The 13,091-nt window shown below is 45.8% G+C and overlaps 1 protein-coding gene across 1 annotated transcript in view; it reads right to left on the bottom strand.

Moving 5' to 3' along the window:
- Nucleotides 1-1,993: 1,993 nt before the first annotated feature.
- Nucleotides 1,994-13,091, bottom strand: part of LOC147427622 (transcription factor RF2b-like) — an 88,103-nt gene continuing 77,005 nt past the window's right edge. Inside the window, exon 5 of the mRNA XM_086497047.1 lies at nt 1,994-2,468. Coding sequence (XP_086353173.1) covers nt 2,344-2,468 — 125 coding nt within the window. The 3' untranslated portion in view covers nt 1,994-2,343. The remainder of the gene's footprint in view (nt 2,469-13,091) is intronic.

Raw genomic sequence — 13,091 nt, 5'->3', positions numbered from 1 at the left:
CAAGCAAGAGGGCCCGGCCCTTCAAGCAAAGATTGGCATAGGTCAATACCCAAGGTGTAAACAACAAGAAGATATCTTCCATCTGTTTCTTCAATGCCCTAAAGCCAAGGACCTTCTCATCTATCTGCAAAAGGCTTGTATGTCTTGTACATACTTAGACCTTCTCCTTCAAGGAAATATTACTAGTACAATGATATTCTTTTGTGGAACTTATGGAGGTCATCCTATTGATGGCAGTGCTAGTGTCAAAGAATTCAAGTTGTATATAATTATACACATTTTCAAACTTTCTCATTTTCGTATAAACTTAAGAGATTTTCTATAATTGCCACTCAGTTAATGAGAGGAGCAAGATCCAAAGATCTATCCCTAGGCTAAATTGGTCCTCTACCCTACCACTCTTCTATTCTAGAGAGAGGATTTTTATGAGAGATGACTGTTTAAAAATGTAATACAAGTGAGGTTGGGACCCGCCCCGGCCTTTGCTTGTACACTTTTCTTTTTAATTCATTTCTATATTCCCTCCAAAAAAACAAGATGTTTAAATCATTTCGTTTGAATCAAACACAGAGAAATAACGTGATTTGGCCTCTCGTCCCCTCTCACTTGAGTTCGAGTTAAGGAATCTAGTTGCTCCATGTATGGGACTTTTTGTATCTCCTTCCTTGTAAGCAACAGCAACCGGATCCTCCGGTTGTTCAAGAAACCCCTCACTAGTTAACACGGCCATTCAAAACTCATAACTAACACAACAATCTCATGATTATTAGTTATACCTGAGTGGGATCCTTCGTTTGTGGGAAGAAATCCCTCTATAAGCAACATTGAAATTTAAAACTCATAGCTCTCTAGTTCGCATGAGAATTAAAAACTCATAGCTCTCTAGTTTGCATGAGAATTAAAAACTCACAATAAACACGACAATCGAAAATCGATGTCAACGTTTTTTTTCATCTAGGCAACAAACAAAAAAGAAGAAGCAAAAGAATGAGCATCAAACGTTGGACTTTGACGGCCAGGAATAGTCTTGCACAAAAAGTTCCCATAAGCAGTACTCTCATCCTCCGTGGGTCGCCCTGATTAGTGGGAATGGTCAGTGCATGACCATTCGCTAATCCATAACAATCAATTTCCTTCGCCATAATTCCGTCTGCATCGGCCACATTTGGTGCAAAGGATAGTAGAATCCTCTAGGAAGAGAGTTATATGAGAGCAATGACCAGCAAAAGTTTCTAACATTTACCAATGTGAAAGGAGCTCTTTTCTCAAAAGTTTTCACTATAGGGTTCAACGTCATGAGCTATTGTGAGGGAGGGATCGCATGCCTGGTTAGGTGCGGTCAGCCAAGCATGCGATCCCTCCCTCGCAACAGCTCACTATGTTGTTATAGTCCGCAATGTGGGAATCATAATGAGAATTTGGCTAAAATTTATTGTGCATAGAGAGAGATTTTTGACGTCTACTATGAGACAAGGGTGTCCTCTTATGTATACATGAGGATAAAAGATACAAACAGCGTCCTATGTAATGACCGAGAGAGAGAGAGAGAGAGAGAGAGAGAAAGAGAGAACCTCTCTACTGCTAGCAATCAGTTGCGTTGTATAGTCAGTCAGTGTCTATCGGCTCACTTTTGTAGGAGCATTATCGCTTTACTTAGTTTACCTTATTTTTGCCATATCGAAACTTGATACTGGGAGATAGAAGAAATATATATATATATATATATATATATATATATATATATATATATATATATATATATATATATATATATATATATATAGAGAGAGAGAGAGAGAGAGAGAGAGAGAGAGAGAGAGAGTCAAGGCTAATGCAAAGAGAGACTCTATTTCAATCTTCAAGAATCAATCAAAACACCATATAGTTGATGACATAGACTCCATACTCCCCTTCAGATCTTTCTTCTTAACCATTACAAGCAAAACTGCATCCCCCCCCCCCAACTGATTAATTAAGAATGAAAACCAGCATATAATGAAGAGTTCATCTCTCCCCATATTCGAAGTTCAGGAAATGGTGTACTTGAGAGAAACTTTCTTAGGGCTTCACACCCAATAAACACATACACACATTTGGGCTTTTAAACACTTCCACCCGTAGAACTCTTTACAAAAGCTAACAAACCTACAAAGAGTATAAATGTACACGAAGCTACAAGTTTTTCTGCATATAGTCGTAGCAAAGACGACATATCTGCCGCATCCACTGAATGCAATATAGTGAAATTTGACATGAGGTGGTTATATACCACTACCAATATTCACACTTGCAAGTATACGCTGCAAACATCTGAGCTCGTGGATTATTTTACACGAGCCATAACTAAAAGGACTGCTTTGATGCATGATGAGCCGTATCTATACTAAAATTATGGCCATTGCCGATTCCCATCTGAGCTGCAGCAGATTTAAGCCACCGTACTTCTTCCTTTAACGTGTCATTGAGAGCTGAAATAACATTCATAAATGTAAGAAGTTAGCATTGTTACCCACAAGCTACCTCTTGCAGAAATACAACCCCTCATATATGCACTAGCAAAGCAGCAAAAATCACTTAAAACCTGAAGCCACGAGCCCACTTCTTACTAACCATAATTGATGGTTATTTAATTGCAGAGAGGTCAGCAAAGGCTTTTACATGTTCAGATGGATCTTAGCTAGCAAATGCTTTCTCCTCTCTCTCTTGCAGTGTCACATGGGTTTCAGCCATTTAAGAGTTCAAGGATTTAAAGTGTTTTGTTTGTTTCAAAGCACAGAAAGGTAAATCAGGTTTTGTGAAGATAAACATGAATTTAAGTATGTAAACATACATACATATATATGTATATATGTCCAATTACGCATGTACAAGGAAGGGTAACAAGTATTACAAAAATGAACGGATTGAAAAAACATTATGCAGTTCTTGTGTGGCTGACATACAATCTGTTCTGCCATCGATGATTGCGCTAAAGACAACTAATCATCCTGGGCCATGCAGGTATCCAAAAGACTGTCTTTCTTCAAAGTGTAGATGAGTGCATGGGTCTATCTTTTACAGAAACCCGCGGAGTGGCTTGTTACCAAGCTTGCCCTCCTCTGAGTTTGTGACGGGGAGAGATTTGTACATACACATAAGAGGTGAGATCTCACCTAGAGGGTGCCAAAAAACAAAGTTTTTTGCGACAATCCCTCGAAATTCAGGTTGTGATGTATGAATGATAAGAGGGGGATTTCTTTCCTCCTAGAAGCAAAGGATGTTCTTTGATTTTTTATTTTCCATCTGATGGAAGTTTCAATTCCGGCTTCAATGGATTCTTGTTCATCCAGTATGCATGCAGCAGACCAAGTTCACGTTCCAATGCATGTGTTGGAATTGGCTTTGAGAGGCAGAGGGGAATTCCCTTATCTCCAATACCACTTCTTGTATGATCATCCGACTTCTGAGGTTGAAGTTTAGAGGTGGAGCATGTGGTGCCACATGCTTAGCCAACTATGACAATAGTTCAAGGAGGTTTTATTGGAGTGTGGACTACTCCGATCTCCATGTTCTATCTTCATCGATGGTAGTGTGGCCCTACATATTTGGTCATTTCTATGGCCTTTTGTGAGCTTGTCAATACAAGTTGAGGGACAAGTTCTAGCTGTAAGGTGCATCAGAATGAATGTTTGAACTTTGCTCAAAATGAGTGCTCCGAACTGTGCTTAAGGGTTCCTTTTACTTATGGAAGGGAGAGCCTTCCATTCCTTTAGTGAGAGAATGCAATGGACACAAACAAAGTGAATGGACACTGTGAATGGAAGTGCATGAGACTGAGAGATAGAGAAGAGAATACGACACCAGAGACATTGTAAAACCCTTCTCCGAAGGCCCCACTCTCTATGGTGAGAGCGGTCTACTTATGGTTGCACAAATCTCTACAATGCTTGGACTTGCCGATGATGTCGACGACGACGAGACGGGCTGAAATCTGAAAACGCTAATGGCTGAAATCTGCAAATCTTTATCTGTTGAATTCTGACTCTATGTCGGTGACGATGTCAATGGCGACGGTGCGACGACGACGCGCTGAAAACGCAGATGCTGAAATCTGTGTTTTCCGGGCTGAAACTGCAAACTTCGATGGATCCCACCGTGCGGCGAGGAACTGCTGGGGGAAGGTGAGATCTGCGAGGTTTGGGGGTTCTACTGCGGATACTAAATGCTGAAAACTGAAAATGCTGGGGTTCCTGATGCTCTTGTCGCGCCAGAACTGCAAAAACACTGAGTGTCTATGCTGCTCCAAAAACGCTAGGCTGAAAACTGTCTTCCTGCTATGGAAACTGCTAACGCTACGGGATCTCCTGTGTCGTGATGACGCCGGCTGATTTGCTGAACAAAACTCCAGGGCTGGTCTACTGATGCAAAAATGCTAGTGTAGCTGCTGTGAGGCAAAAACGCTAGGCCTTGCTAGGGGTTGATCTTGCTGAGAAGTTGCCTGTTAACCAATGCTCCTGCTGCCTCTTTTGCCAGAAAGTGCTAGCACTAGGTTTGCTTATATACAAACTTAGCAAAATTGCCCTACCTACTTTCCAACAAAAGTCACTTAATAAATAAGTGAAAAATGTCAAAAATAGGGAAAATAGATTTAATGCACTAGAAAATTCCCCTGAAGGATTCTGATGGATTCTGATGGGAATGCTTATGATCATGCTGTGTGCAACTAGAGGATATGCATCTAATCTAAGTGACTAGTCATGCACGGTCTGCGAACAGACTCACAAAAGTGCCATATCACTTCCTATTCTAGACTGACTTGATCGAACTGAACCCTGGTCATGCTGTAGCTTGTCCACGGACACATAGGGTTGGATGTGTCTCGTGACATCCCCTCCTTTTCAAAGTGAGGTACTGGTACCGAATTGTATGGCGTCGAGGGAGATTGCCAATAGCATCCGGAATCCTAGAAGGGACTCTTCGCCGGCCCACTCTGATGTGTGGGTCGTGTGGTACTTGAACTTCATAAAGGTCTGCAACGCTTCCTTCTTTGGGCCGCGCCGAAAGAGACACGAAGTTTTTTGTGGCTCCTTCAATGCTTCAACTTCGTCTAGAGTCATGCTTCTTCCTTCTTCAAGAATCTCCATGGCTGAAAATTCCTGAAACCATTTCCAACACAAAACCATGAACATACATATTCCCTGTAAAGTGATTGGAAAAAATCTCGTCTGTCGAACAAACTGTGCATGCAATGTAGATGAACATAGAGACGAAGTGCCAAACCGTTCACCACACACACGCAAACAATGAGATCTAATCTTGTCTTGCTGATCTAAATCAATCAATTGTGGCAATTCACAACGGAAATGCCCATGCTTGGTGCTCATACTTTCGTGTGCTCTTTCTGCAACTGTGTCGTGCCGAGGAAGAGACATGAAATGTGACTTCCTTGAATGCATACTTTTCAGCTTTTCATGAACAATCCATATACATTCGTGCTCAACGTACAATATGTCATGCCTAGGAAAAGGGATCACATAAAGACGCTGACTAAAATACAAGAAACAATCACGAATGAAACACTCGTACAATGCGTGCTGACTAATCATGCGAACACATAGTACTTCCTGTGGGGGTTCTTTGGACCAAGGCTCGAGAGCCAAGAGCGGTTATTCCTGAAGGGCTTTGGACCTAGGCTCGAGAGCCAAGATAAATCCTTCGTGATTATTCGAATCTGCAACGAGGTTAGCTTCACTAGAAAAAGCATTAACTAACTCATCATCCTTGTGAACAATCACGTCATCTTCATGCAAATCATCATGCTTGTCATTGTCATCCAAATCATCATGCTCATCATTATCATTCAAATCATCATGCAAATCTTGTGTATCATGCTTTGGAGAAGACGAGACTGAGAGAGTCTCCTTTTCTTGAATCTCTTGCATTTGTGCCTGAACTTGAGAAAAGAGTCGCAAGAATTCTTTCATGTGTTGGTCGCTCTTTTCTTTGATGGCTTTGTTCTCGCGATCAAATTCTGCTTGTCTTGCTTTGTTCTCTGCTTGTCTTTCTGCGCGCTCACGATCCACTTTGGCTTGTCGTTCTTTGGCTTCCAAGCGTGCTTGCTCACGCTCACGTGCTATGGCTGCCATTCTTTCTTGGTGTTCGCGCTCCATTTTTGCTTTTCTTTCTGCTCTTCTTGCTTCGCGTTCTAACTTCCTTTCCATAAACATCTGATCCAAAGCCTCCATAGGAGTTAGTGCAATCCTTGATGTAGATGGGGAAGGGGGAGGGTCGCAAAAACCTCCTGGTGGGAAAATTCTTCTTCGCCTCTCTCATGATCATCACCTCCAAGCGAAGTATCCATTCCGCTTCGCGTGATGACCATCCACTAAAGTCTTGGGTTCTTGTGGTCTTGGGTTCTTAAGTTCACGAGGAACTTGGGTTCTTGGGTTCTTGTGGGTCTTGAGTTCTTGAGTTCTTGAGGTTCTTGAGGGTCTTGAGGTTCTTGAGTTCTTCTTTCGCTTGCAATTTGTGTTAGAGAAGGATCTTCTCTTCACCCGAGTTCTGCTCTTTTCCGCGGGCGCACCCCTTGGCGGCCTTGCGCTCACACCAAGGTTGTTTTTTCCCACCTCACGTCGATTGGCTGGCCGCTAAGTGCATGGTCCGCTCTCAATGAGTGAAAAGAGGCACAACGGGAGGCTAGACAAGCCCTTCATTCCTGGGATTCCTGTCACTCTTCAAAAACACGATTAGAAATCGACACGCCCAAGCGAACTTGGGTTCGTGCGACCTCAACAAGCAAAAAAAATTCTTGTGATTCTTGTGGTTCTTTCCTTGGGTGATACAGAACACTGCCAAAGCTCTAATACCAATGTAAGGTGCAGCGGAATGAATGTTTGAACTTTGCTCAAGATGAGTGCTCCAAACTGTGCTCAAGGGTTCCTTTTACTTATGGAAGGGAGAGATTTCCATTCCTTTAGTGAGAGAGTGCAATGGACACAAACAAAGTGAATGGACACTGTGAATGGAAGTGCATGAGATTGAGAGATAGAGAAGAGAATACGACACCAGAGACGTTGTAAAACCCTTCTCCGAAGGCCCCACTCTCTATGGCGAGAACGGTCTACTTATGGTTGCACAAATCTCTACAATGCTTGCACTTGCCGATGATGTCGACGACGATGAGGACGACGACGAGACGGGCTGAAATCTGAAAACGCTAATGGCTGAAATCTGCAAATCTTTATCTGCTGAATTCTGACTCTATGTCGGTGACGATGACGACGGCGACAACGACGTGCTGAAAACGCAGATGCTGAAATCTGCGTTTTCCGGGCTGAAACTGCAAACTTTGATGGATCCCACGGTGCGGCGAGGAACTGCTGCGGGAAGGTGAGATCTACGAGGTTTGGGGGTTCTACTGTGGGTACTAAATGCTGAAAACTGAAAATGCTGGAGTTCCTGATGCTCTTGTCGTGCCGGAATTGCAAAAATGTTGAGTGTCTATGCTGCTCCAAAAACGCTAGGCTGAAAACTGACTTCCTGCTATGGAAACTGCTAACGCTAGGGGATCTCCTGTATCGTGATGACGCTGGCTGATTTGCTGAACAAAACTCCAGGGCTGGTCTACTGATGCAAAAATGCTAGTGTAGCTGCTGTGAGGCAAAAACGCTAGGCCTTGCTGGGGGTTGATCTTGCTGAGAAGTTGCCTGTTGAGCAATGCTCCTGCTGCCTCTTTTGCCAGAAAGTGCTAGCGCTAGGTTTGCTTATATACAAACTTAGCAAAATTGCCCTACCTACTTTCCAACAAAAGTCACTTAACAATTAAGTGAAAAATGTCAAAAATAGGGAAAATAGATTTAATGCACTAGAAAATTCCCCTGAAGGATTCTGATGGATTCTGATGGGAATGCTTATGATCATGCTGTGTGCAACCAGAGAATATGCATCTAATCCAAGTGACTGGTCATGCACGGTCTGCGAACAGACTCACAAAAGTGCCAGATCACTTTCTATTCTAGACTGACTTGATTGAACTGAACCCTGGTCATGATGTAGCTTGTCCACGGACACATAGGGTTGGATGGGTCACGTGACACCAGCAGCAAGCAAAGTCACAGCGTACGCAGGCAGAGCCACCCTCCGAGCCTGGGGCTCAAACGGAGGAGGGCTGGCAGTAGGTTCGTGCTCTACGTCGGCAGGGGCCACCGCGCCAGCCTGGCACTCATAGTGGTCCTCAGGCTCCTGCAAAGCAGTAGTGGGTTCCCACAGGGAACCGATTCGACCCTCTTCAGCAGGACGAGGTCCCTGCTCCAGCCTCCACCTCAGTCTCACCCTTGAAAACACCCCAAGTTCCCCCCCTCTTCCCCCCCCCCCCCCCCCCTTTCTCCCTCTGCCTCTCCATCTCACCCTCCTACCTTTGTCGATCCCCCTCGCCCCCACCTCCTCCCGCTCCAGTCCCACATCCGTCCCAGGAGGCAGTGCCTTCCTCGGCTGCTAGGAGATCTCTTGGCAGCGCCTTTGCCACGAGTCGCGCGAGAGAGGGACACGCTTAGCGAGAGAGGGACAGCATTTCTTGCGACCCCCTCTTCTGGTGCAGACGTCTCCCTTTGCAGCAGTTCCTCGTGGTCTGACGAGCTTCGACATTCGTCGTCATTGGGATTTTTTGCCTACGACTTTACACGGTTTCTTGGCGACCCCTCACCAGACCTTTGAGGCAGCCTGCTTCAGAGTTCATGTACTGTTCCTTGTAGCTAGGGGGATAGAGGCCTTGGACTTAGAGGTTGGCTTCGCTTTTCCCCTATAGGGTAGGGACCAGGCTGAGTGGACTATAGACTCAGTGTTGGAGTGGCTGCAGACACAGACCCTAGAGTTCTCTCATCAAATGGGAGACCTAGGGATTATAGAGTCTAGACTTGCTTTAGACTCTTTGGCCATTGGCCAAGTTTGTTGAGACACCTCCAGACGCAGCAGGATGTAGACACATTGTGGTTCACTTTTTTGCTGACACGCAGAGCCCGCCATGCTATGTACACATACATGAGGACTCCTGGACAAAGGAGGTTACTTTACGCACGGCTCGGTCTACTTGGGCTTGGGCTAGACACTCTTTGCAGTCACGCCTATCTCGAGGACGCTCGGATGCGGATTACTTCCCATCCAAGCTTGCCTCAAAGATAGCACGGTTAGCTGCTGCGGCAGCATCAGTTCTCTCTCGCTCCCCATGAGGATCGTCTCATGGAACGTACTGGGATTAGGTGGGCCCCAGTTTCAGCGTCAGAGGGGCCGACTGCGTCAGGAGCTTCAGCGATGCCTTGTGGGAGGAGAGATTGATCTTCTTATGCTACAGGAGCATCATCTGTGTGAGAGCCGCATTAGACGTTGTGGTCAACTTTTGCATGAACGATATTAGACTTTTTGGTCAGCTGCATTTGGACCTGGAGGCATCCAAGGTGGGGTATGTATGACTATTGCAGATTCTTTGCATCAGGCCATTGTGGGCAGACGGATTATTGTGCCGGGCAGGGCTCAGTGGATCACTATGCAGGTTCAGGGTTGTCTCGTGGGCTTCCTGAACATCTATGCGCCCAATGTGGCGAGTGCACGTGCAGAGTTTTGGTCTCAGATTGTTGAGTCTGTGCCGCAAGCAAAGCAATGGTGCATAGGGGTGACTTCAACATGTTGGAGGAACCCTCTAACAGGATTGGTGGTAGCCATACTACTGTGCATGTAGTTGAGCTGGCAGCTTGGGAGAGGTTTTGTATGACTTTGCGGGTTTCAGATGTGTGGCAACATTCTAGCTTTGTGAGGCCCCCAGACAACCTGCTGGCCTTCTCTCGTTCGAACCGCAGAGTAGGAGGCATGAATCTATCTCGGATAGATCGCTTCTACACTAGTGACCACTTCTATGACTTGGGTGGGACAGTTGGCATTCTGGCAGATGCACCAGTGATCCTTAAAGTGACTGATAGACAGAGAAGGGGGAGCACGATGCTACGCATCCCAGAGAGGGTCTTGCTGGACTCGGCGCTTAGAGAGCGAGTGGAGGCTCTTTGGACAGAGACCTTAGACATGCAGGATTCTCCTGCTGACAGAGTGGGCTCAGGACTTGCTCAGCTTAATCGACTCTTTCTTCAGGAGTCTTCGCTCGCTTGGCTGCAGCGAGAGAGGAGGAGCAACGTCTCCGACGAGGTGTTGCTTCCTTGCAGAGGATGCAAGAGCAGCATCCAGACAGTCCTTGGTTGGAGGAGCAGTGCAAGCTCGCCAGGAGCTCGTCAGCACAAAGGAGAGGCGCCATGAGTTTGCTTTCCATCGACAAACATCTCAGTGGACCCAGGTGGGTGACAGAGTGACAGGCACTTTCTTTGAGGCAGTGGGACCCCGGCATACGCATGCCAAGGTCAGCCAGTTGAGGAGGCCTGACGGGTCAGTTGCTTTAGAGCCAGAGGACATGCGTGCAGTTGCTACTAACTTCTACCATGATCTATTGTCTGCAGAGCCTCAGTCAGAGCGTCAGGATGCATGCAGAGAGCAGGTGTGGACACAGATGCCTTGTCTTTGACTGAGGAGATGCGCGAGAGGCTTGAGCTGCCTCTTCAGCTAGAGGAGCTACACACGGCTCTTAGAGCACTCCCCCATGGTAGCTATCCAGGTGAGGATGGCTTGACTCCCAGCTTTCTCTTGGAGTACTGGAACTTGCTTGGCTCAAATCTCTGCAGTGCTTTTCAGTTCATCCTGCACAGAGGAGAGATGCTTGACAGCATGAGTGAGGGCTTGATTTACCTCATTCCCAAGGAGGGTGGCTCCTTGGATGAGATTCGACAGTGGCGCCCCATCACCATCCTCAACTCAGCCTACAAAATTCTTGCCAAGGCTCTGAGTTTGAGGATTTAGCCACTTTTAGAGAGCATTATACATGGGACACAGACAGGTTTTATCAAGCAACGTAGTATCCTTGACAACATCTTTACTTGCTGGAAGGCTTTTGCCCTCGTGGGGCTCCGTGGTGAGGATCTGGTGATTCTTCTTCTCGATTTTGAGAAAGCCTACGACAAAGTTGACTGGGACCTTTTGGAGGGCACTCTACACAAGATGGGCTTCTCACCTTGAGCATTGGTGTTACGTTATGTATTGTTTGCACAGCTGAGTGGATATAATCTCTCTAGCACAAGTGGAAAGGACAAAGTTTTGACGAAGATTTTAAGTAAGCAAGTTACAACAATGGGAGTATATGTGCTCTTTCTCAGGTCTTCACTTTCTTAACACTTCGAGTTTACCGGTGCTCTTCATGTGTCTCGAGGCTTAGGAGACTCAAGTTTTGCTATTCAGTTATAGAGGAAGTAGTTTACTCCATGTTGTCACAAATTTCTTTCTCGTGATACTTATTCTCTTTTACAAGGATTAAGCCGGAACAGGGCAAGAAACAGAGCAGTTCCATCCCCAAATGCACTAGCCCCAAGGACTCGTGTCCCTTTCGGTATTTCTTTATTATTGCTTTGCAAATGTGAAACTCCCAGAGGGTCCAGCTCACTCCGAGACTCTGCGTCCAAATGCTCTCTAAAGACTGACTCTCTAAACAGTACAAGGGTTGCCAAAAGCAAAGCCCAAAAAGCTTCAGTTCCAAAAGAACTTACCCCCAAAAGCATGACCAAAATCTGGCGCTAGGACTGGCTGTCTGTATGTTGCTGCCACGCCAACAATTTTCATAAATCACATTGTTAATTGCCGCATCATCACCGATCCGCATTTCATGTTGCTTGTTGTCACCTCAGTGTATGCCCACGTTATACGCTATTGGCTGGTCCTTGGAGGACCATCACATCGAGCTTATGGAGGGAGCGTGGCCTGTCAGTAAGGCTCCCTACCGTTTGAACAAGTCACAGGAGGAAGAGTTAGAGTGACAACTCACGGAGTTGGTGGCTAGAGGATTCATACGTCCTAGTGTAAGTCCTTTTGCTGCTCCTATTTTGTTTGTTCGCAAGAAGGATGGTTCGTCTTGTTTGTGTGTTGATTACAGGGCATTAAACAAGATGACCGTCAAGAACAAGTTTCCAATGCCTCGCATTGAGTATATCCTTGATAGGCTCAATGGGGCAAAGGTTTTCAGCAAGGTCGATCTTAAAAGTGGATACCATCACATACGGGTATTCAAAGGCGACATTTTCAAGACCGCTTATCGCACTGAGCGAGGGCAATGGGAGTATATTGTTATGCCTTTTGGATTGACAGGTGCAGTGGGTACGTTCAATCGTCTCATGGTAGGTCGTTTCGGCGATATGGTCGGTGTATGTGTGTTCATCTTTTTAGATGATATTCTCATTTTTTCTGCATCGTGGGAACAACATGAAAGAGATGTTGAAAGGGTACTAACTCGTTTGGATGAGTGTCAGTTGTACATTGCAGCTAAGAAGTCTGAATTTTTTCTTAATGAAGTCACTTATCTGGGTTATATCATTTCTGCAAAAGGCGTCAAGCTAGATCCCGCGAAGGTGGAACAGGTTCGTAATTTTGATTTGCCCAAAACTGCATATGATGTGCGTCCTTTTCTTGGTTTATGTCAAGCATATAGTTCGCACATAGAGAATTTTGCACGCATTGTTGCACCTATGACTGATGTTTTGAAAGGGGTAAAGACTCGCCTTCAGCGCGTAGACTTGCCCGAGGCAGCCATTGAGGCTTTCGCAGTTCTCAAGGTTGCGGTGACAGAAGCATCCTGTCTTATCCTTGCCTCTTGGGATGATCCCTTTGAGGTATGGACCGATGAGAGCAATGTCGCCATCGGCGCTGTGCTCCAGCAGCATGGTCCTCTTGTAGCTTTCCTTAGCCGGAAGCTCAATAGTGCGGAAAAGAATTATTCAGTTTATGATAAAGAACTTTTGTCTGTCATTCACTCTCTTAAGCATTGGAAGCATTTTCTGTATGGTAGAGAGTTTACAGCATAGTTACCGGGGAACGCCTATATGGGGCCTTGGAACGCCGGAACGGCGTTCCGGCCGATCAAAAATTCAGGGAACGCGTCGGAACGGACTGCCGTTCCGACAGGCAGGCCATCACCGGAACGGACCGGCTGGAACGGGGCGGAACGGCCCGGAACAGCAGCAACGGGCAAAAACGGG

This window comes from Adiantum capillus-veneris, chromosome 23 (genome assembly GCF_014529385.1).
Source record: "Adiantum capillus-veneris isolate H3 chromosome 23, ASM1452938v2, whole genome shotgun sequence".
Classification (NCBI taxonomy): Eukaryota; Viridiplantae; Streptophyta; class Polypodiopsida; order Polypodiales; family Pteridaceae; genus Adiantum; species Adiantum capillus-veneris.
The sequence above is the reverse complement of the archived record's forward strand: the minus strand, read 5'-3'. Positions and strand labels throughout refer to the sequence as shown.